Source organism: Ovis canadensis, chromosome 1, assembly GCF_042477335.2.
Source record: "Ovis canadensis isolate MfBH-ARS-UI-01 breed Bighorn chromosome 1, ARS-UI_OviCan_v2, whole genome shotgun sequence".
NCBI classification, from domain to species: Eukaryota; Metazoa; Chordata; class Mammalia; order Artiodactyla; family Bovidae; genus Ovis; species Ovis canadensis.
Window position 1 is genome coordinate 95,686,787 of NC_091245.1, and position 24,987 is coordinate 95,711,773.

The window sequence follows — 24,987 nt, forward strand, 5'->3', positions numbered from 1 at the left end:
TATAAGAACGGAGGGGGCGGCGGCAAGACGGCTCACTCAGTGCCGCTGCCCGGGGGCTGTAGTGACCGCGCCGCTCCGGCTGGGGGGCTGCCCACGCCAAGGACCTGCCTCTGTGGTCTCCGCCGCCGCCCAGGTGAGTCCACGGCCCCCTCCTCTAAAGGTGCGAGGATGCGCAGTCCCGGAGAGCCGCGCGCTCTGCCTTCGCGGGGGTCTACCCCGGCCCAGCAGAGCCCTAGTCTTCGCCGAGCCTGGTGGGGGCGCGGGGGCCGAAGGGGGAGATGCGGACAGGTGCCGGGCCCCTACGCTCCCTTTCCCTCCCGCTCCCGCGACGTCACCCCCGCCCCCTAGACGGACCAACCCCGTGGGCCAGGCGAGACGCTCCGAGAGGGAGCTACAACTTTCCAGAGACTTCGGCTGGGGCTGGCAAACTTCAGTGAGTTCCTGCTGCGCGCGTCCCGCTGACTGCGCAGTGGCCGGGCGCGGGCCTGACGGCCGAAGAGTGTGTAGTGGGGGCCTTCGGCTCCTTCCCCGGGTCCGACGGCGCCCGCGCCACCCCTGCCTCCCTTGCGGTCATTCGGGCTCTCCCTGGCGCTCCGGCGGGCATGCATACCTCGGCCAGCCGGCCAAGAGCGAATTCAAATGCGGCGGTTTCGGAAGGCTCAGTTAGGGACGCAGCGGTCGGTGACTGTATCTGGCCTGGGAGCCCGAGCCAGGTTTTGAAGGAGAGGGCGGAGATCCCTAACTTTTCCTGGGTTTTCACTAGACTGGGGACACCGAGAGCCGCAAAGCGATCCAAGCGAGTGACTGGTGCGCTGCTCCTCTCTCGGAAACTCCTCGGGAATACTGCGTCGGTGATCTGGTTCCTCCCCTTGTAGGAGTGAAACTTGCTTAGCCTGTCTACTGAAAGCCACTGCCGTGAGTGGACTCGGCTAGCGGAGCCGCGGGCGGCTTAGAGGCACGGTGCCCGGGAGGTGTCGCAGTCCAGATCGAGGCGGTGGGAGGGAGTCGGACGAGGGGGACGAACCTGAAGAGGTACAGGTTGGTAACCTGCACACCTAGAGGCAGAACGCTTGCCGGAGAAAACAGAACGGAGCTACCTTGAAGGAAAGGGAGGATTTCCGGGGAATGCCTGGCGAGTTTCTCTGGAGAATGCGAGATGACCCGGGCTCACTGGAACCGACTGTTAGGGCTGGACCCCGCGCGGAGGATCCACTCAGTTGCCTTGCCCGCCTACCCCTTCTTTTTTTTTTTCTTTTTGGTCCGAAGGGTGGCTTCTGAAGGGTTGACTAAATCTTTGCCTTAAGTAGGGACCTGCTGTCATTTAAATGTCCATTTGTTTGTAATGGAGTTATACACACCGTGGAGTGTTGCAGGGCACTTATTATAGGAAGCCTTTATAAAGCCTGTGTAATCATTTGTATTGTGACAGTTGGGATTCAGGAGGTTTGGTAGGTGGGTTGGGAACCTGAAGCTCCCCAGGAAGTAAAGTGAAGATTATTAAATCCTCCTGAAGTAGCCTGCTGGCCTGGCCCAGCTGCCTGCAGCGGGTGGTGATGGTGGGGGTGGGACGTGAGTGGCCATTGTTGGCTACACTAACCTTTCAACGTGAGTAACTTGGCAGGGAAGCCAGCTGGCAAGTGAGCCAGAGCCGTCAGGGTGGTAGGAGTGCTTACCAGGAATTGCGCCTTCTTAAATCCGTAGTGGTGTTATGGAGGGACTGAGTCCCGAACTGGAGACCCTGAGACCCTGCTATCCAAGGGGGTGGGGTGGGCACTGGAAAACGCTGACTCTCTCCCTTTCAGGGAAGCTTGGAGGTGAGCCAGCAGGAGTTCTGCCCTTTGACATTCTTGTTTGTGAAGATAGAAAATTTAGTATCTCTGAAGTCAAGCTTTTACTTGAGATAACTTAAAGCTTGTGTCTTAAGGTATACCCACACCTTTAGAGTCCACTTATTCTCAAGAAGTTTTTGAAAAGCAGATTTGGGTATATTATATATAATTGTTCAGGTAGCTGTGGATAACTTTAACATCAAAGCAAGCAACAACAACAACAACTTTTTTTTCTGCCTCTAAATTGTTACCCAAACAACAGTCCCAAATTTCCTAAGTTACTGTATGTGCAGGGAATAAGCAGCAGCACTCTTTGAGTTTCTTCCACCATACCTACCTTGTATCCAGAGATTAAGCTGGGGCAATTGAAGGAAAGGATTAGCTGGCACTTGGCCTGTTTGTCAGAATGACGATGATTTAGTCGAGCACCCAGCTCTGCCTACTTAGCATCCTCAGCTCTCCTGAGAGTGCAAGTAGCCACCCGAATCACATCTTGAGTTGCAGCGGCTCGCCGGCCCCACCCTCACCCCCGGCAGTGCCCCACCCCCACCCCCACCCCCAGCAGTGCCCCACTGAACCTGTGTCGCCTTGTTCAAGGCCAGGCCAGCTTGTACACATTAAGCACTGCCCATCAGAACAGAGAAGTCCTCACACTTAGGAGAGTCTGAGGAACTGCCCGGCAGTAAAGATAACTTCCTGTGGACTGTACTGTCCTTGTTCTCCCAGTGCCAGAAACTTGGCACATTCGATACAAAATTAGAAAATGACATGATTTTTTCAGCTGCTCAATTATGTAGCACCCTTGTCTGCATTTCCTCTTTGATATGTTATGCGTATGGTGTCAGTCCCTAAAGAATGACAAGCCAAGAACAGTGAACGGATGTGGTAAACCCTTTCAGTGTTACCAAGAAAACATCTTGTAGATCCCCAGGACTAGTTTCATGAGTTAAGTGAAACCTGTGATGTTGTGTTTGGGTTTCGCAGACTCTGGGCTGCATCTTGTTGTTATGGGATGGGGGCGGGGCTTAAAGGGAAGCAACGCAGAATCTGAGGTGCTTCTTGGGATAAAACATTACTCCGGTTAGATAAGGTCCATTGCTTTTGTGTGTTGTCACTGAGGTAAACAAGGAAACAGAAAAATGCTTTCTGCCATCTTGGTGTTTTGACTGTAACATGTTAAAATAAATTGGCATAAGCAGTATTGTAATGAAGCCAACACCTCTGTGTTTCAAGAAACGTTTCTGTGTTTAAAGCCATTTGGGTACAGCAGTAGTGCTGATCTGTGATGCTTCCAGAGCTTCTGGTCTCCAACTTTTTTATCCTTTCACTACATGATTAATGAGGAAGTCAGTTTTGGAGTTTAAATTGTTTAGAGGAATTCTAAATGAGGGTGGCATCTTTGTATAGCCCAATTGTAAGGAAGCCTTATGAACTGTTTAGAATTCATAGGTTTTGTGCAGCTGGGCCCTGTAGCCTGTTCTAGAACTGTTTGCAGAACCTCTTGGAACAATAGGGGAAAACAAATGTGAAGAAATAATTGCTGACGTCAAGCAACTCTCCCTGTAGGATGTTTTTTAGTCTCGGAGCCTTTGGGAGTCTTGGTCACCCAACTGTATAAAGTGTTTAATTCTTGGATAACAGTGACCGAGTTTGTAAGTGGTTAAGTGCTTCCGAGGCAGGCGTTTGTGCCAGGTGCCAAGGAGGCCAAGGGAATGGTATGTGAAAAGGCCCTTGGAAATGCTCTGGATGCAAATGGAGCTGGGTCAGCCTCAGAATGTCCTCGGGGCACTCGGATTTTGCTGATTTGCTGCAGCCACTCGCCTGTGAGCCCCAGGAAGGCAGGAGTCTGTGCTCATTGCTGAATGCCGGATGCCGGGCCTGTGCTCCTGTTAACTAGATCCACTGCTATTCCTCCCAGAGAGGGAGGCACCTTTCAGGGGATGGTGTCCTGGTGGGCCACGGTGCTGGAACACATTTTTGGATCGAAAGCTGCAGGCCCAAAACTGGGTGGCTTCGGGGCCTCTTTAAAAACAGAGGCCTCCAGGGTGTAGGTTTGGAGCCCATGGGCAGTGACGACTAATTGGCCGACAGCTGGAAGTCCTCAGGCCGAGCTCCAGAACCCACTCCCTTCAAGCTCTTCCCCTCTGCCCATCCACCCAGCACAGCCTCACAATGCTCACTCAGCCTTTCTCTCTCCATGTTCACTCAGCTGCTTGATCTGCTGAGTCTTTCTCTTTTTGAACTTTTTGTTTCCCGCTGCCATTGCTGACCTGGTTTCGGTCTGCAGACAGCTGCTTCATGAGAGCGGCAGCCCAGAGCCTCTCCCTGCCTCCGGCCAGCTCTCCACCCAGCACCTCCAATACCTTCACAAGCTCATATGAACCACCCCTCCCTCTAGAAGACTGGCTCCTTCTGGAACCTGGACCTTTCCCACCTTCCATTCGTTCCTGACCCCCCTTCCTAACTGCCCTCCCTTACCTCATGGAACACACAAATATTTGAACAAGCTAATGCTCCTCCTCCTTCCCCATATTCTGTTTTGACCTAGTTCTGGACCCTTCTCAGAAACGTATGTTCTTACCCCACCTGGGGATGCCCATATCCCATCCCCTCCTCATCAGTACTTCTTTACAGTTCTACCTTGTGCCTTATTTTCTGTTTTTTTTTTTTTTCAAACCTGATCTTAACATTGGATGAGCACAGAAAATTCCACATCTGTCTCTATATTCACTCCCTGTAAATGCATTTTGAGAAGAAAATTATCCATGAACCTTGAACTAACTGCTCCCACCATCTCATATTGGCATTGTAAGTGTTTCTCACCCTGCGTAGTCCTTACTAGAATGGGAGCAGGGGTGATCCTTGCCTGGAATGCTACCCCATTCCCCTGGACATACCCTGTTTGTCCCTGACCCATGCTCGTGATGGTTAAGGGTGTCAGGACCACTGCAGCCAACTGACTCTGCGTGGGCTTGGCCAGCCCTGGGAAGGGTGCTGATCCAGACACAGAGATGAAATGGGTGCTGACTGGGCACCTGCTGTGTGACCAGGTGCTAGCCTGTGGGTGTTGGATGAGGCGTGGGCACTTCTGCTGTCTCCCTTGCCCAGCCTCTTTGTTACCTTCATCCTCCTCCACTCCCCCCACCCCCTCTCCCACCTCTGAAGCGGCCTTAGTTGTGAGGACACCTGGGTTCTGGCCCTGGAAGCACCAGTATCTCTTTAGATTTGACCTCTTTAGTTTCTTCATTGTAAGAAGGACAATAGAGAGATGAATCACGATTACATTCCTAGTGGTCACAGTAAACAGGTGAAAAAAAAGCGTATTTAACCCATCATGTCAAATATTATCTTTTCATTGTGTAATCAATATAAAAATATGAATGGGTTACTTTACTTTTCCCCCTTGTACGCAGTGCTTGAAATCCAGTGTATATTTTATGTAGACAGCACATCTCAGTTTGGACTTGCCCCATCTCAGGTGCCCGACAGCTTGTGGTGCATTATCGGGTGGCACATATCCAGGCCATCTGCAAAAACTGTTTCATTCTCAAATCCTGATTCTCTGTGTGTAGGAGTCAGGAGTTAATAACAGGAGGTTGTAGAGAAGGAGTATGAGCTAGAATCTAAGCTCTGTGAAGGCAGATATCTTGGTCTCTTGCTTCCTCATGGATTGTAAGCTCCTAGAGCAGTGCTTGGAATGCTGCAGGCACTCTGCTATCCGAAAGAACGAAGGGAAGCTCAGTCATTGTGGCCTGTTTACTGGTGATCATTCACTGTGTGTGTCAGACCTGACACTGAAATACAGGATGTTTGAATCCTAGTCCTGTGCTCATTCTCTTGTTTTTCTATAGTTTCCTAGAGAATAATCATAACATAGAATTTCAAAGAACTGCAGGTAAAATCTTCTGAGACTGGCTGGGGAGCTGCTGCTGCTGCTAAGTTGCTTCAATCGTGTCCGACTCTGTGCAGCCCCATAGACGGCAGCCCACCAGGCTCCCCCGTCCCTGGGATTCTCCAGGCAAGAACACTGGAGTGGGCTGGGGGGCAGGAATCCAAAATTTAATTAGTCAACAATTAAAACTTGAAAATGGGAGAAGAAATAGCTGTTATATAAAAGGTGTCTACAGGATGCCTGATAACAGCAACACATGATGCTGTTTGATGCTACTTGGTAAATGCTGATTTGATGACAAGCATCCCAGTGAGCCATATGCATGCTCGGGCTCACACAATGGGGGACACCAAAGACAAGAAACAGACATCACTCTGTGGTCTCATTCCTTCACTTTAATCCTATACCTTCACTCCCTCCCCGCCTCGCCATCCTCCTACCTAGTAGATTTCTGTTCTTAGCAGTATCAGAGGGACATCAGAGGGACCACTGAGCCTGGTGATCCTCACTCTGGCTGCCGCCATGCTCAGTACCTGGAGGTCAGATCCCTGCTATGCGAGTTAACTCTGCAGGGAAGGATCTGTGCAAAACTAAATCTGGCATGGAACTGTATATGTAATGAGCATCCTCATGGAAATGAAGGCAGCTCCTGCTAGGTATCAGTGAAGGGGGTTGTATATGTTCAGAGTCGGAAAAATGCTGTGGTGCATTTGAACAACTGAGAGTTGATTGTCCCTTTGCTGATAAGGCCCAAGTACGCTGCTTGTGATGAGATGGGGCTTTTAGCTGATTGAGTTGTCCTTTTAGACAACTGACAACTGTTCAAAGCTCTGAACCAGAAAGTTAGATGGTAAAGTAGCTTGTGGACATAACCCTTGATAAAACCTAGAAGCTCTCAGCCCTTAAACCCTATGGATTGTGTGTAAACTTGTTCATCTTTACTGTAAGGTCTCCTGGGAATCGTCCTATTTTCTCATCCTAGTCAATGTCTGAAACTGTGGGACCAGCTCTGGGGATCTCTTTAAATGAGTTCAGACCAGCAACATCTCTGCTTTAGAAAGAGGCATTTGGTAGGAGGGAGGGAGGTACCCAGTAGCAGCAAGGATTATTTCCAGTTCCAGTTGTGTATGTAGCTCTCAATCATGGTGACACCTTGGAAACATCGAGGCTTCTATGCCTCTCTCCCTTCCAAAGATATCTTTGTTCTGATCTTGTTAATATTTGCATCTGCCACGATTCAGGGTATTCCTTTAAGCACTTGAACTTCTGTGGTGTTCCTGTTATAACATCTGGGCCAGTGTTTTGATTCTGTCTCATGCTGTTTTGCTGCCACAGCATGACTTCTTCCAGCGTTATCTCTCCAGCCACACTTGCTTAAGCGTCCTATTTTGAAAGACAGGAGCGAGCTTTCTGTTTGGAGTCATCTTAGGGTGGGTGTCTGTGGGTGGGGCCCAGGCACTGATAGCTGGGAGAATATGTTGGCATCAGTGGGGAGGGGCGGCTTGTAGGTGCCTCTCTCTGGAAAAACCTGGGCAGAGCGAGGGGACACTTGCTTCTGTGCCTGCTTCCGCTTCCACCTGGGACACTCTTTGCCTTTGGCTCAGGCAGCATTGCAGTCACTGTGGGAACTGAACCAAATTTTTTGACTCTAGTAGACATCAGAGCTAAATGGCCAGGAGGAGGCTGATAACTCTGAGAAAAGAGATTAAGGCTTCTGGCTGAGTGTGCCGGAGTTGAATGAGAAAAGACCACCCGCTGAGTTGTTGTCTCACTGCCCTGAGAATTGGGCATGGCTTTGAGGCAAGGGGCGATTTTTTCTTCTGACTGAGGGGGAGTGTGTCTGCGGGTGGTTGAGTAAGCAACTGTAAACATTATTGTTGTTGTTCAGTTGTGTCCAACTCTTTGCGACCCCGTGGACTGCAGCATGCCAGGCTTCCCTGTCCTTTACCATCTTCCGCAGTTTGCTCAAACTCATGTCCATCGAGTCAGTGATGCCGTCCAGCCATCTCATCCTCTGTTTTCCCCTTTTCCTCCTGCCCTCATTCTTTCCCAGCATCAGGGTCTTTTCCAGTGAGTCGGCTCTTCACATCAGGTGGCCAAAGTATTGGAGCTTCAGCTTCAACATCATAACTTCAGCTGTAAACATAATTTCTTGGAAAAAATCAACAAAGAATGTATTTTCTTATTCTTTCAATAAACAGGGCATTATTGTATCTGGTTCTGTTGCTCTGGGCTGTCAACTAATGTAAACTTGTATTCCACGTACATAAACCACAGGTGTGCGTCTTGGTTATCTGTGACTTTGTAGTGTGTTTTGGGGTGGTGGGAGAGCTTCCAGAATGTGGCTGCCTTGCAGGTGCTGGGCTCACCCGGACCCCTGCCAAGGAGCTGGCAGACAGAAGGCTTCCTCAGTCTGCCCCCGGTCCTAGATAACTTCGGCCTTCACCACCCTAGGAATTCAAGGAGTGAAGGAGGATTTCACTGCAGAAGACTGAATCCCTGTTGACCCTGGTTTTTCTGCCTTCTGCCCACTTATCTGCTGCAGCATATATCAAGTCCATGGTCATTCCAAGCGCCTGACTCTCTTTCGAGGATAAAAGGTTGTCAGGGGTCAGACCACATGCTGGTGGGAAAAGAGGCAGGTGTGCAGCCCTAGGTTCACCGTGCAGGCGTTTGTCAGTCTATTCCAGGCTGTTTCTGTTTTCAGGTGTGTTCCAGCTCTCCTCCCTGCATCAGCCCTTGGGGTCCTGGTCACTTCTTGCCAATTTGTCTACTTCCTCTCTGAAGCTCCAGTGGGGTTATCTGTTCTCGGATCCCATCAAATCGCCCTCTTGTCTGCAGGGAGTATCCTGTTCTGTTGCTTCGTCAGCAGATTCACGGTCCTGATCTTCCAGCCACCAGAGTGACTCCCAAAGGCTGTTCCTTTATTCTGTGCGCGGGGCATGCACCTTAGCTGCAGATCCAGACCTGGATCAGCTCATTCCTAAAAGCTCCCTCCTGCGCTATTACACTGTTTTTTCTTAATGCTCAGCAAGCTGACTGCCCCAGCTCCTTCCATTCTTGGCTTCCTTCTCCCTTCCTGACTTGCTTTCTCTGAAATCACCACCACTCCTGACCTGGCCAGCATCCTGGAGCTTCCTCAGAAGGGAGGATCCCAGGCCTTCACCTGTCAGCCTTTGTTCCTTTACAACACGCATTCTCATGACTATTTAGCATGTCTGTACTTAGTTACGTTCAATTCTTGTGGCTCCCACCAGGCTGGATACACCCTCACATCCGTGATGCTTTTGAGGGCGAGAGTTCTGTGCTGACAACTGTTAGATACTTTGGTTCTAAAGGCCTTGCTTTGCCAGTTGCTGTCTGGTGTTACTCCACCTAGGGGGCCTTAGCACTTCTGGCCAACTTCTTTCCCACCATCTTATAACAAAGCTTTATACCTTTCTTCTCTCTTTTCTTCTTATTGCCATCTTCTTCCTACAACTTCCTGAGCAACCAGCTTACCTTCAAAGCCGTGCTCCGACCCCAGGATGTACACCAAAGCTACCTGCCTCCCAGGAAGCCTCCTAAGTCCCATTTCTGTCTCTTTTGAGTGGTGTGTCCTTGGACAGTTAACACTGTAGTCTCTCTGTTCCCTAGCTTCCGCACCTTTAAAAGTAAGGAAATAGTATCTCCCTTGCAGGATTGTTTGAGGAATCAAACAGGTTGATCCAGATGAACTTCCAGTACTATTTCGCTGCCTGTTTGTTGTTGTTCAGTCGCTCAGTTGTGTCTGACTGTTTGTGACCCTGTGGGCTGCAGCTTGCCAGGCTTCCCTATCCTTCACTGTCTCCCAGAGTTTGTTTGAACTCATGTCTGTTGAGTAGACGATGCCATCTGTTTGGGACATTGTCAGATATTTGGTCTAGTGGCTCATAGGCCAGTATTCTTGCCTAGAGAATCCCAGGGATGGGGGAGCCCGGTGGGCTGCCTTCTATGGGGTTGCACAGAGTCGGACACGACTGAAGCGACTTAGCAGCAGCAGCAGCAGCAGCAGGGCACCTACCTGTGGCCGTCTCTATAGGAAGAGCCCCTGGAAGGCTCTACACCTCTTAGTACTGGCCAGAGCATCTGAGCACATGGTAAAATTAACCCAGTGAGGAAAGGATGTGGTTGAGAATTACTTAAATGTTTCTGTTTTGAAACAGCTGATGTACAGGCACCCCCCCCGAGAGCTGGGTTCCTGCACCCTGGCAAGGGCTTCGGTTCACTGGTGCCTCTCTGAGGGGCAACCTCTAAGCCACCGAATCCTGACTCACATCTTTTGCTCAGCTGGAGTCTGCACTCAACCTGGCAGTGAAGGCTGGTTGACTGAAGCTTTGCTGTCTTTAGTGTATATGGTGGTGATGGGAAGACAAAGTGTCATGGTTACATAGTTAGCAGAAGGCAGCTTTCTTGCTTACTTGGATAAGACCAATAAAATTTCTGTTTCAGAAAAGATCACTTTGGTAGCAGCAAGAACTGGTCTGAGCTTACTGCCCTCTCCTCACCTGCCACTCACTACTGGCAGAACTAGACCTGGGTGGAATTTGCCACCAGTTCTGAGAGTCAGAACATTAGCTCCAGAGTTGAGGACCTGGGGTCAGTTCACTTAATCGTTCCTGATCCTTATTCTTTGTGTGGGCTTCCCTGGTGGCTCAGATGGTAAAGAATCTGACTGCCTGCAACGCAGGAGACTGGGGTTGGATCCCTGTGTCAGGAAGATCCCCTGGAAGAGGAAATGACAGCCCACTCCTGTATTTTTGTCTGGAGAATTCCATGGACAGAGGAGCCTGGTGGGCTACAGTCCATGGGGTCCATGCAAAGAGTCAGACACGACTGAACGACTTTCACTGTTAGGTAGAGTGCTTGTAAGGATTAATGGGTTTGGACGTGGAGTGGCTTGTACTAAGTGCTCTTCTGTCTGCTTGTCTGCACATCTCTACACCTTCATTTTATAGGAAAAAAGAAATAGGCCCAGAGCTATGGTTTCCATTCACTCAGCTAGATGAGGGAAGAGGTGGGATCTACTTTGACTTCTGTTTAAATTCACTAGGATTTTATAAGCAAGGAGGTAGTTCCTTTTGACATCATGAGAAACGCTGGGCTGGAAGAAGCACAAGCTGGAATCAAGATTGCCGAGAGAAATATCAATAACCTCAGATATGCAGATGACACCACCCTTTGGCAGAAAGTGAAGAGGAACTAAAAAGCCTCTTGATGAAAGTGAAAGAGGAGAGTGAAAAAGTTGGCTTAAAGCTCAACATTCAAAAAAACGAAGATCATGGCATCTGGTCCCATTACTTCATGGCAAATAGATGGGGAAACAGTGTCAGACTTTATTTTTGGGGGCTCCAAAATCACTGCAGATGGTGACTGCAGCCATGAAATTAAAACACGCTTACTCCTTGGAAGGAAAGTTATGACCAACCTAGATACCATACTCAAAAGCAGAGACATTACTTTGCCAACAAAGGTCTGTCTAGTCAAGGCTATGGTTTTTCCTGTGGTCATGTATGGATGTGAGAGTTGGACTGTGAAGAAAGCTGAGTGCTGAAGAATTGATGCTTTTGAACTGTGGTGTTGGAGAAGATTCTTGAGAGTCCCTTCGACTGCAAGGAGATCCAACCAGTCCATTCTAGAGGAGATCAGCCCTGGGATTTCCTTGGAAGGAATGATGCTAACGCTAAAACTCCAATACTTTGGCCACCTCATGTGAAGAGTTGACTCATTGGAAAAGACTCTGATGCTGGGAGGGATTGGGGGCAGGAGGAGAAGGGGACGGCAGAGGATGAGATGGCTGGATGGCATCACTGACTCGATGGACGTGAGTCTGAGTGAACTCCGGGATTTGGTGATGGACAGGGAGGCCTGGTGTGCTGCAGTTCATGGGGTGGCAAAGAGTTGGACACGACTGAGCGACTGAACTGACTGACTGACTGAGTTCCTTTTTGCTTAAAGTGCCCTCGGTTGTCCACGGAGGAGAAGAGTTGATGTGGAACGTGGCAGCCATGGGCACATGGGTCCCCCCAGGGCTGGGAATCAGGGGTGGTGAGGGTCTTTGTTCCATCTGCACACACCTCCCTTGGACCCTGACACCAGGCTTAGTCCAGTGTCCACAGCCGGGTCTCTGACCCTGAGCTGGAAAGGGTCACTAGGAAGATCCAGACCGTTGAGGTAACACCCAGGGAACAGTACGAGGGCATGTTGTCATCAAAGGAATGCTGACCTGTGTTCGAGTTTCTGTGTGTCCTGAGCCCACAGCAGGGTCTGGGGCAGAGGCTCCGCTTAGTTGCCTTGTGGGCTGGATGGAGAGGCTGCCACAGCCAAGAGCACCCTGTTTCACACTGCAGTTTTTCCACAGAACCTTCTGGGACTTCATGACAAATGTCGGGACCTAGATTTAAATATACACCATTCTTTAACTTCACGGATGTGCCTCTCCACACGTGCCAGGACTCTGGGTACTTCTACACAGAGGAATCAATGCTGATTTGACACTAGCCCTTGACCCTAAGGCTTGAAAGTATTATGAGTGCTCTTAGCATTTGTCTCCGACCTGTCCACCTGCCTGTCCTTTTGCTCGCCTGAAGTCCCTTCATGCTTTCATAGTCTCTGTCACTCCTGTTTCTGGGGTCTAGATAAACTAGGGAGCAGGACTGAAAGTGAAAGTGAAGTCGCTCAGTCGTGTCCGACTCTTGGTGACCCCGTGGACTGCAGCCCACCAGGCTCCTCCGTCCATGGGATTCTCCAGGCAAGAATACCTGAGTGGGTTGCCATTTCCTTCTCCAGGGGATCTTCCCAACCCAGGGATCGAGTCCGGGTTTCCCGCATTGCAGGCAAACGCTTTACCCTCTGAACCACCAGGACTGGAAATAGCTTTTTTAATCTTCTTTCCAATGAAGGCTCAGACTGGTTTTCAGATCCAACTGCCTTGAGTGTGCCAGACAGTGGGAAACAAAGATAAGGTAGACATCCTCTTGTCCTCAGGGAGCTTGGTCTCATCTTTGGGCTTTAGTTCATCTTTTCCTCTTACCTTGTGCTGCTATCTCTGCAAAGCTGTTTTCCATTCATGTGTGTATTTTATCCTGCTGCTGCAGCCAGATGCTAAAAGAAAAGGGAACTTAAGGGTACCTAAAATGGTTGTTCATCATGAGCCAAACTTTAGAAGATTAAGTAGCTTAAACTGAGCTGGCAACTGTTCATCCTCATTTGTGCCTGAAAAGGTGCCTAAAATTTCAAATCAATGAGAAATCATGGTTCCCACCTTTCCCAGTTTCTATTGAGCAAATTCAATGAACCTGCTCCTCGGGCAGTAAAAAGACAGTAAAGACGGTAAAAAAAAACAGTAAGAAGTACTTTAGTTTGAATTTACCGGGCTTCAAATTATTTTGTGTTCTGTTTACTATTTTGTTAATTCTGCTAATTAGAATTTGCCTTTAACCAGGGCCTTTCATGAGTTGAGACTGTTTCAAGTAATTCTCTTATATGGGGATTATATCAGTGTTAATCTCAAGTTCTGGTGTGTAATCTAAGCACTGGGGCCTATGACTTAGATTTATTCTAATAATCCCATATTTGTCTAACTTGTAAATTTACTTTGGTATTTGAAATTGTTTGGCTGGATGAGGGAAAACAAAGGGTTTATTTCTAATAGGCATTGTTAACTTATTTGGGACACTTCTCATAAGCTAAACCACAAATACAAACACAACCTAAATTTAAACTTTCAATAGCTTCAAGAGCTCCTCCAGATCTAAGTCATGGTAAATCGAAAGAATTAAAAACTGTACCATGGGGACTTTCCTACCGTTTCAGCAGTGAAGACTCTGCTTCACTGCAAGGGGCATGGATTCAATCCCTGGTGGGGGAACTAAGATCCTGCATAACAGGTAGCGTGGCCAAATAATTAAATAAATTAAAGCTCTTTTAAAAATGGTGTGTCTATCTTCAACAAACAGAGAAACCTCAGGCTTCACGACTGAATCTAAAGAGTAACTAAATGGACAAATGTGTATAGACCAAGGTTAGCAAAAAAACAATGAAACTGTACCATGGATTTAGCATATGTCCCACACTGTGCTTTTATATAGACTGTTTTTTTTTTTCTGAGAATTGACTCCATTATTCCTATATGTGTCAGAAGTTGTTGACATGGAAGATGCCAACCATAGGCATCTTGGGTTCCTGAAAAAGTGTTTATTGCATTTATTAAGGTTCTTGCAACTGCAGCCAATAATCAGCGGCACCATGAGGACAGCTGTTGGTCGTGTTCACTCGGTCAGTTGTGTCCAGCTCTTTGCGACCCTGTAGACTGCAGCATGCCAGGCTTCCCTGTCCTTCACTCTCTCCTGGAGTTTGCTCAAATTCATGTCCACCGAGTCGGTGATGCTATCTAATGATCTCATCCTCTGTCGCCCTCTTCTTCTCTTGCTCTCAATCTTTGCCAGTGTCAGGGTCTTTTCCAGTGAGTCGGCTCTTTGCACCAGGTGGCCAAAGTGTTGGAGCTTAAGCTTCAGCATTTAAGGTTGATTTTCTTTAAGAAATTGACTGGCTTGATCTCCTTGCAGTCCAAAAGATTCTCGAGTCTTCTCCAGCACCACAGTTTGAAAGCATCAATTCTTTAGCATTCAGCCTTCTTTACGGTCCAACTCTCACATATAGCTATAGACATACAGCTATGTATATAGACATAGCTATAGTACACCTGAAATGGGAAACAGTAATTCTTCTGAAACTACAGAAAACATTTTTGTATGCTAAATAGAATGACACTAAATGAGATGGCTTACCCATTGAAAGTTTTTTTTTTTTTTTTGTAAAAGACCCGCAATGGATGTCTTCTTTTAGACAACGCGTAAGTAGAAAAGTGCATAAAAGCCCTTCCAGATCAGAACTGTCCCTCCTCATCCTGCCCCTCTAGAGATCAGTTTTTAGGCTGAAAGTGGGGGAATCTTCTAAGTGCATTTGATGTTGATAAATGGGCATGGGGGTGGTGGGATGGGCTTCAAAGAAAGGAATTAAAGAGAGCAAATAAGGTAGCAGATTAGAAGTTTCATAGGGGAGAGATTTTGGAACATGGCTGATAAGATTTTAACTTTTTTCAATTAATATATTTGTAAGTTCCAAATTCAAAAGAAATAAAACAAGTTTTCTTTGTACCCTAGCCTGGAAGTGGTATTTGATGTAAGCTGAGCTTATGTATCCTTTCAGGGATTTTTGATTGTATAAGCATAGACTTGTGCCTTTACACACAGTTTCAGACTTGCCTTTTTTTTTTTTAAATCTTGATAAGCATTTCATATTCATACAGATAGAGCTGCCACCATTCTTAGGGACAACTGCATGCATTGTATCCTGTTGTATAGATGCATCAAGTCATTTAACCTTCTTTACTGATGAGCATTTGTAGCTTTATAAATAATACTTCAATGAATATCCTTGTGCATACTTGCAAGTATGCTCATAGAATAAAATCCAGGGTAGACTTCCCAGAAGTAGAACTGCTATGCCGAAGAATAGGTCCACTTAAAACTGAGAGTCCCACATTGTTCCTCAGAAGGAACCCATGGGCAGTGTACCAAATGTGTCTGCTTATTGGTCTTTGCTAGTCTGATAGATAAAACTGATACATGAAGTCTAAATTTGCCCATCCCTTAAGGTAAGGTTGAATATGTTACAGATGTCTGAGCCACTGTTATATCCTCTGCCCTTTCTTTTATCTTGGGGTTCTAGTATTTCTGATGCATGAGAGCTCCTTATTCGTTAAGGAAGTGAGTACTTTGTTTAATATTATGAGTATTTTCCTACTTTTGTCTTCTCACTTCTTTATAGTGTTTTTACCATATAGATATTTTAATTTTTATATAGGCAAATGCATCAATTTTTGTGACTGCTGTGTGATTTAGAAAGGAATACCTATTCTGTGTAAATTAACAAAAATTTCATGTTTTTTCTAGTACTCTTGGAGCTTCATCTTTTTACACTAGAAGATGAAATCTTTGATTCATCTTCTGGATCTTAGATTGACTCAAGCTAAGAGCCATCTTATTTTTAAAATCTAAATAACTATCCAGATGTCTCAATTTTCCCTTTTCTATTTTGAATGCCTTCTTTATTTTACGGTAAATCCCCTATGTACTAGATTTCCCTTCTGACTTTTAAATTTGTCCATCTTTTTGTGTCAGTACTATGCTGTTTCAATTTTTGTGGCTTCATAATATCTCCTACCAGGCTAGTAGACCTCTTTCCATTTTTTCATAACTTTTTAAACTGTTCCTGCCCCTCCTCCCATTAGAACCTTACAAATTTTCAGTCTAAAATAGATTCTAACTTTGAATCTATGGCAAGTTCAGAGATTTAAAAACATATGAAAATTTTCATGCATATGTATCACCCACCTTACCACCGCCCCTCCCCCCCACCAAGAACAAGTGATAGCTTTCCTCATATTCTCCCAGGTCTAAGATGTCCTATTTCTAATGTTAAGAGTCACTGTTCTAGAGGTGGGAACAGTCCTGACTTTAACTCTAGATGACTTTTTTTTTTTTTTAAACAAGTCCTTAAAAGTGAGGACAAAAGTGATTCCTTACAGCATTTTTGAGTTTCTTCCTGGAGATTTTCTTAAAATTAATTGTTCCTCCTTTTCCAAGTACTGATTGAATCGCAGCTCCTGTGTTGCTGTGTCTTCTTAAACACCAACCTTGGAAACACACTAAGATCTAATACACAGTGTAAAGCAAGTTGTATTTTTATAGGTATGTCAGCATACCTGGCAGAAATCTATGTTATCAAATCATAATTTAGCAGGGTGTCAAAGCAGAGTTGGAGCCCTGCTTTTCTGTAATCATTCGGACTTAATTGTGCGGTGTCCTGCACAGTTGGCACAAGTGTACTTCATGCTCTGCCCGTCATCATTAAAGGGGCCACAAAGAGCCAAGTGTATATAAGCACATTGCAGAGAGATCTCTACTGTCCCGAATTTGACTTGACGCCAAAGGCCAGCCACAGCAAACGTCAAGTATTTCGTCACAAATTTCGGTTGGTATTGAGAGGATAATCTAGATAGCCTAGGGCTTTCTAACACTGTCCAAACAGGTTTGCAGGGAAAGTTTCGTCTTCCCCTTGGCAAGTATGCGTCAGCAACAAGCAGCAGGGCACCCATCCCCCACCCGTCTTCCCGGAGTCTGCTTTGATCACATGATCATCCACCTTCCCATTGCCAGCCAGCAAATTCAGTTCCCTGACCTCCCTGCTAAAGGGAGCCTGTGATCTGACTTGAGGAGAGAGGCGCATGATGGCCAGATTGGACAACTCACCAGGTTCTCAGCTGCTTGCTGCCTTCTACCGCAGCGGAGCGCTCTTGTGGCCTTTCTGCTGGCTTGTATCCCTGCCCCATAAAGGAGCTTTTCTGTGACCTTCCTGTTTGCCCCAGTCAACTGACACTTCTTTATTCTGCCTTCATATTGCATTTTCTTTCTCATACTGAGATGTCGCGTTCTCATTCTCCTTGCTGGCCAGCTCCTGGAAAGCTGTTTGTCTTGGTGTGTACATTAGTGCCCCCAACACAGACCGACAGCCATCCCATCAATCTGAGCTCTGTAGATAAGGCAAGGGCCCAAGCCACCACCAGCACAGGACCAAAAACCCTAGTTGGAAGCCCAGGACTACGCATGCTGGGTGTGCTTGCAAAGGCAGCAGCTTCGTCAGTGAAGCTGCAGGTCCTTGGATGGCTTTTGTGTGTCTAGCAAGTCAGAAGAGTGAAGCAGGTGGCAAACCTCTCTGTTTGCTGCGAAGTCTGAGGACAGCACCTCAGTCTCTTCCATCCATCTAGCTAATGCGTGACCCATGTGGAGCCACGGTACCTGGACTTTCTAATGTATCTGGTTTTGTCCTTCCACATCAGAATTTCCAGGGATCTGTTGTTCTGTTTTCTGAACAGTATAACTTAGTTGAACGTTGCCAGGGTAACTGTGTGGCTAGCAGGCGATGTTGGAGAAGCATGCTTTTCTCCTAGTCCATACGTGCTCCGTCGTGTCCAACTCTGCAGCCCCGTGGACTGAAGCCTGCCAGGCTCTTCTGTCCATGCGATTGCCTAGGCAAGAATCCTGGAGTGTGTTGCCATTTCTTTCTCCAGGGGATCTTCCCCACCCAGGGATTGAACCTGCGTCTCCTGTGGCTCCTGCATTGGCAGGTGGATGGATTCTTTACCACTGAGGCACCTGGGAAAACTTTTTCTCCTAATATTGAGTGCTAACTTTGTTTTCCTTGGGTAGGTTGAAGGGATTCTTTTTCAAAATAGAGTTGAAAAATCACACTTCCCTGAGGAGGTTTTCCACATCCCGGGTGGGGCCTCCTTGCTGGGTCAGCAGTTCCAATACTTAGCTGACCTAACCCTTTGTTACTCAGGAATTTTGTCATTCATAAATTCCTTGACCCAACCCTGGATGACAGGAGTGTTTGTTACAGGGCTGATGGGTCCTGAAAGTGAAGAGGGTACCAGCATACTTGGTTCTAGCAGGACTAAGCCTGAAGTTGAGAGTCCATCTATTCGTGGAAGGAAGAAATCTTCTTTTGTGGGTCTTGGGTTCTGTGTTGGCATTGTGGCCTGGGTGTCAGCCAGCTCAGGATGTAGATAGGGAGCCAAAAACAGGAGAGGCGAAATTAGCAAAACCTATAGACCCTCTGTTGAATAATGCTGTGTTTTGGTTACTTGGTTTAGTAAGTTTGTCTGCTTGCCCTCACACACAAATTCTACCCCCACCCTACCTTCGTGAAGACAGAACGGGCAAAACAAACACACCGCGTGGAAAACAAAATGCTCAAGTTGTCGGATTGGTACAGGGTAAGCTGATGTGTATTTTGACCTCACTCCATGAGGGCACCGTTCTAGGCATGTTTTAACTCATTTAATCCTCACCCCAGCACCCGGCAGTAGGTACACTTTACCACTTGGCAGTAAGGAAGATGTTCAGAGAGAAACCAGCCTAATTTCTGAGTCCACGGAGCTGCTTTGCCACAGAGAAGTGAACCCTAACTCTTTGTTTCTCCCCCTCCCTTTCAGTTTCCCTGGCAACAACATCCCCCAAGATGGCAGAGGAGAGCAGCAGTACCAGGGACTGCGTGTCCTTCAGCGTGCTCACCTGGGACCAGGTGAGCCGTCTGCACGAGGTCCTGACTGAGGTGGTGCCCATCCATGGCCGAGGCAACTTCCCCACCTTGGAGATCACACTCAAGGACATCGTGCAGACTGTCCGTGGCCAGCTGGAGGAGGCAGGCATCAAAGTGCAGGATGTCCGGCTGAATGGCTCTGCGGCTGGCCATGTCCTGGTCAAAGACAATGGGTTGGGTTGCAAAGACCTGGACCTCATCTTTCACGTGGCTCTTCCCACAGAGGCCGAGTTTCAGCTGGTCAGGGATGTGGTGCTGTGCTCTCTCCTGAACTTCCTGCCTGAGGGTGTGAACAAGCTCAAGATCAGCCCCACGACCCTGAAGGAGGCCTACGTCCAGAAGCTGGTGAAGGTGTGCACAGATGCTGACCGCTGGAGCCTCATCTCCCTCTCCAACAAGAACGGGCGCAACGTGGAGCTCAAGTTCGTTGACTCCATCCGGCGCCAGTTCGAGTTCAGCGTGGACTCGTTCCAGATCATTCTGGACTCCCTGCTTTTCTTCTACGACTGCTCCGGCCATCCCTTGTCCGAGCACCTGCACCCCACGGTCATCGGGGAGAGCGTGTATGGGGACTTCGAGGAAGCCCTGGACCACCTGCAGAACAGACTCATCGCCACCAAGAACCCTGAGGAGATCCGGGGCGGGGGGCTGCTCAAGTACAGCAACCTCCTGGTGCGGGACTTCCGGCCCACCGACCAGGATGAGATCAAGACCCTGGAGCGCTACATGTGCTCCCGGTTCTTCATCGACTTCCCGGACATCCTCGAGCAGCAGAGGAAGCTGGAGACCTACCTGCAGAACCACTTCGCCGAGGAGGAGAGGAGCAAGTACGACTACCTCATGACCCTGCGCAGGGTGGTCAACGAGAGCACCGTGTGCCTCATGGGCCATGAGCGCAGGCAGACCTTGAACCTCATCTCCCTGCTGGCCCTGCGCGTGCTGGCTGAGCAGAACATCATCCCCAACGCCAGCACCGTCACGTGCTACTACCAGCCTGCTCCCTACGTCAGCGACGGCAACTTCAGCAACTACTATGCGGCCCACCCCCCGCTCACCTACAGCCAGCCCTACCCCACCTGGCTGCCCTGTAACTAACCTTGAGACCTGAGGGTTTCCACAGGGGGAACCCCCCACCCCCACCCCGGGTAGGGCAAGGCTCTCAGGTAGGGGAGCCTCCTTCTAGATGTAGGTGTTTGGCTTTTAAAGCAGAACTCAGCTCTGATTCGGCTTTTTTTTTTTTTTTTCTTTGTGTGCCCATTGGAATGGGTCTCCAGTGTATCATGAGCCAAGAGACCTGCTATTCCAGTGCCACTTTGGAAAATGCTATAGGAAGTATGACCTCTCCACATCTCTCCCAAACAGACACTAACACGCCACGTCCTGAACGTCTGAGCTCCGGGCAGTTGTTGAGATTGGGAAGCACGTGGGCAGTGCGGGAAGAGCCTCGGGGAGGCGATGTCAGCCCTCACTTGGAATTCTCAGCACTTAACGTGAAAGTCGTGGGGATGGTCTTATTTTCTTGTATCTGTTTTAGTTAGGCAGAAAAAATGATAAACACGAGGGTGCTCTTGTGGCTTAATGTTTTGTTCAAGGGGCTGAATTGTTTATTCTCTGTCAGCGGAGCTGAGGATTTGTCTCCTCAATAAACCAAAGCCGATAGCTAGAGAATTTATGATCTGGTTGGATATGGTTTATGGTTTAGATGCTGTGCTATCTCAAGGAATTGTGAGGTATTGCTGAGAGAGAGAAAAAAAAAAGACCTTTTCTTGAAATGTAACTTGAAAAACAAAATAAAATGTGCAACCTAATGTTAAGTGGAATTGTGGTGGTGGGGGGATGATTGTAAATAGGAAACGTGAATGTTCAATCTTTCTTTTCTTAAGTAAGGAATTCTTGTTGAGTGACACTTCCCCCCGCTTATCAGCTCTTCGCTTTTGTTTTGCTCTTCCCAAGACGAAGGACGGTGCCTAGAGTCACTGCAGTAACTGACACGAGGGGCTTCCCATGTTTTAATTGGAAACCCATTCTGGTCACATTCCAAGTACGACTGGCTGTTTTTTTCTGGAGTACTTTGGCTGATTTTTGTTTTTGTTTTCTTTTCAAAAAATAGTGGTTTCCTTCTCCAGGCTTTTTGGGACAGCAGGTGAATTGCAGGCATGTCAGTAGATCCGAGTGACCTGTGGAATGGTCCGCGCACATGTGGACTGTGCTGCTCACACAAGCACCAGGTGCTCAGAACTTGGTTTAGAATTGCTTTAGATTCGCACCTGCTGTCCCTGTGCTGCATGGGAGGTGGACACTCCTTCCATTGGTGGGGCCTCGTGTGCATGCGAGCCCCCAAGGCACCTCAAGAGGATTATTTCTTGTGTATTTGGGAAGAATTGAGAGAATGAAAAAGAATCCTCCTTATGCTGGTAGATTGACTGTACTTGTTTATACTCGCACTTTAGAAGGAAAACAGTGTTATTCTCTAGTCTGAAGCAAGCTTAGTAAATGGGAGAGTTCTAGGCTACTGTTGCTTTCCCAGTAGGTTTAGATAAGGGACTTTGTGTTTTGAAACATTTTGTGGGATCTCTTAGAAAGCATCACTTTAGGGTATCAAGGGCAGAGAAACGCCATATTGCCAGCCAGCTTGGTTTCTTAAGTGATTTAATCAAATCCATACTCCTGATTTTGATGTTTTCCTGTGGCCATAAAAATCCCAAGCCCTGAGTGATTGTTTTCTCCTTTCTTGAAGCAGTGAAGTTACCATAATGTTTAGTAGAAAAGGAGTGGTTTACCTTTTTCTAAAGATTATATTTTCAGGGTTTTTTTTGTTGTTGTTCTTGTTGTTGTTCTGGAATGTAATGTCTTGGTCCTCTGGAAAGCAGATCAAGTGTGACTGAAACCCAGGGCTTAGTTGGTATCCCTGTTGTGGACAAGGCAAATAGAAGCCACTTCTTAGTGTAACTAGCTCCTGTAACCTGTGAGCTGATAACAGTTGAATCTGCTGGCTTTGAGTCAAGACTGGTTCTGCATGCAGGGGGCCCTGGGGTGCTTCAGTGTTAAAAAGGGCAATGAAGAGTGAACCCCAGCTTTAAAAACTATGTGATCATCCACAACCTTAAAAGGCTGCCATTGTGGTCAGATGGCAACATGTTTACACAAAGATAACAGATCTGTTTAACCAAAGCTTTGCAATATGATGGAGCCGCCAACATAACCACTTGCTCACAGAAGTCAGTATTGCTTCTCCTGGAAGGCTCATGGATCAGGGTAACCAGGGTCCAGATGAAGATGGGGTCAGAACTGCATCAAGTAATTAAATTTCCAGTTTGTCCTTGGAGTTCTTTCTACTTCCTTTTTTTTTTTTTTCTGTCTGGTACTAGTCCTTTAAGGATGAAGGAAGGCACAGAAGTTGCTAGAAATCTCAAGCCCCTGAGTTCTTTACCACCACTGCACGACGGCCCTTCACCTGAAGTTCTTAGTCAGCCCAGCCGTTTAGAAGTTGGAGGGTAGATCTGTGTTCTAGAACCACCAGGGCAAAAAGTGCACTCACTGAAGCTGCACTTTTAAACATCTCCTGGGCTAGCGGCGTCTACCTGCTCTAGGAGCCTCTGGCCTGCCTCAGAATAAACCAGGTAACCTTGAATTTCAGGTGTCTGGAAATTCTAGCTGGAACCTGCCTTTCATGCTGCTCATACAAGCGCCAGGTACTCAGAACCTGTACTGAGTCCAGTGGTTCCTCTTCTTTGTGTATTGAGTAATATGAAACTTGGCAGAGGCCAAGGGCACCACAGTTCAAGTGCAAGTTCTAATATAAATGCAGGCAGCCTCACTTTTGCTTCAGGGCTCCAAGCAGTTTTCTGATGCTTTCTGCAGGCATGCGGCTTGTTAGCCCAGCCTGCTTCTTGGAGTTAGATTGAGCAGCCGCAGGATTAAAGCAGTACTTTTCCCCCCTTGTGTTGGCAGAAGAGGACACATCAGATTCCTGGCCTTGAGCTTCATCTCACCTTTAAATCTTCCCTTGGCAGTGAGACGCTATTCCTCACTCCATAATTTCAGCTCTGAAACCAAACTACATCACTGACACCTTCAGATCAGGGTTCCTGCTGACTGCATGTGGGAGGTGACATGGTTCACAGCTGGGGGCACCTGGTGGATGGAGAGGTGGGTAGGAAAGATGCTAGGTTCCTAATATGTGGTAACAGATGTGGTTTGGCATTCAAGGTTTGTTTTTGTTTTTTTTCCCCTAGTTTGACTTTTTTTACCCCCTGGGGATTAGAGTCACAGGAGAGCTGTGTGTGAGCCTGTGTTTTGTGGTGATGCGTTAGTAATCAAGTTGCTAGAACCCCAGACCTTCTTGTCCTTCACCCTCTCTGCCAGCACTAGCCCATTACCTTCACAGTAGGTTACAACTAGTACTGCTTTGTGAACTTTGGGAAATAGTGCCACTCAAAAGCGACTTCCTAACTTTAGGAACACCTCCTTTTTAGTTAACTTTCTGGTCCCGGTGCCTTGTTTTAGGATGCATCTGGATTCTAAGCTCGAACTTCCCCTTGCAGAGAACAAAGAGTTATGTAGTTGTGAGCAGAGACCATGATGCTCCCCAGGGAAGTTGCTTCCTGGGTATCTGACTGGGGGTCCACACTGGGGAAGAACCCTTGGGGTGGACTCTGTGAGGTGAAAGAGCTTCCAGTTGCCAAGGTTGGATTTGAATTTTTCATCTGGCAGAGACCAGAACGTCACAGCTGACTTTGGAACATACTCTGATTCGGCCAGTTCCATTCAGAGCACCGAGGGAGGGGTGTATAGCAGGGGATATATTTTAAAATATCAGGCAACCTTTCAGGATTATTTGTGGAGGCTTCCAAGGTGAGGATCAGGAAAGAAAATGCTTTTTGTGTGAGGTCAAGTTCTAAATCTTGTTTACTATCACTTAAAAAATAGTTTTAAGTGGAAGCAAAAGAAAATGCTTAGAGTTTTGCCTGGGCTAGTGGGAGTTGGTGCAAACCGTCAAGTGTGTTTGCATACGAAGGTGAGAAAACCATCCACTAAAGAGGAAGTCGTTAAATAACATGGATTTCTGGGTGTTTCAAAACTCAAGCCATCTGGGATTTTTTTTTTTTTTAGTGAATTTAAAAAAATGCTGCTTTAGGAAAATTAAGTCTTTATCCATTAATTTCCAAATTACTATGGATGAAAAGATACAAATTAGACTAAATTGGGTTTTTTTGTTATTCTATACTTGCATAGCCTTTCCAATATTAATTTCCTAGGCTGTGTGAGGTTTCCTCTTTGGTGTAATGGCCGCTGACCTTCTTATGGGATGCAGGTGAAATCACTTGTCAACGCAAAATGTGTTAGAGCTTGGTGAAATAAAGCTTTGAGTTTGAGAAATAAAGATTTATTTAAAAAGACCATGTCGGCTCTGCTCATTTCTTTGTGTCTCCTGGATGGTGAACTTATTTTAGGTTTCAGGAAGTATATAGCATGGTGGTGAGTGTTTATCAACGTGATCAGCCTTGTATACTTGTCTGAAAGATGATGCTTTCTCTAGGGGAAGGGATGTGTGGTTATGTTTGGGGGCTGTAGCTTCTTCAATATTTGGACTTCAACTAAGCTTTGTTATCGATCACAGCATCTCTGTTAACGGCTACATTAGATGGTGAAATCCACCTTCAGTGGCATTTGTTTGATTCAGTGCTAAAGGCTCGGTTCTCTGGAGTTTGACTTTGGCCCCAGACCTGTTTCATGCAGTAAGAACCAAATCAGCCTCAACTGGACCAGCTACCAGTGCTCTCATGGTCTCTTCACATTCGAAAAGAAGTGCGGAAGTGATGAGGTGATAGCATGAGTGGTTGTCTTGTCTTTGTGTAAAATCCTTCATCCCCTTCTCTTCAACCTGCCTCTTGCTGCTCCTTCTTAAACCTTCCAGTCTGAGGGTGAGAATTCTCTGGAGTCCATTATGTGGGGTCCTTCCAGATCACTGCTTTGGCGTGTTTATCTAATGAGCCTTTCTCAGAAGCCCTGACTCCCAGCTGCACCGTCTCTGTTGCCTCCTCACCCTGCGCTTCATCCCGGCGCTGTCAGCACCAGATC

At 47.3% G+C, this 24,987-nt stretch overlaps 1 protein-coding gene across 1 annotated transcript; it reads left to right on the forward strand.

The window, feature by feature from the left end:
- Positions 1–24,306, forward strand: TENT5C (terminal nucleotidyltransferase 5C). Its single transcript, XM_069602151.1, has 2 exons — positions 1–133; positions 18,800–24,306. Exon 2 carries the CDS (start codon positions 18,826–18,828, stop codon positions 19,999–20,001), a length of 1,176 nt encoding a protein of 391 aa, XP_069458252.1. The 5' UTR covers positions 1–133; positions 18,800–18,825; the 3' UTR covers positions 20,002–24,306.
- The last annotated feature ends 681 nt before the right edge of the window (positions 24,307–24,987 follow it).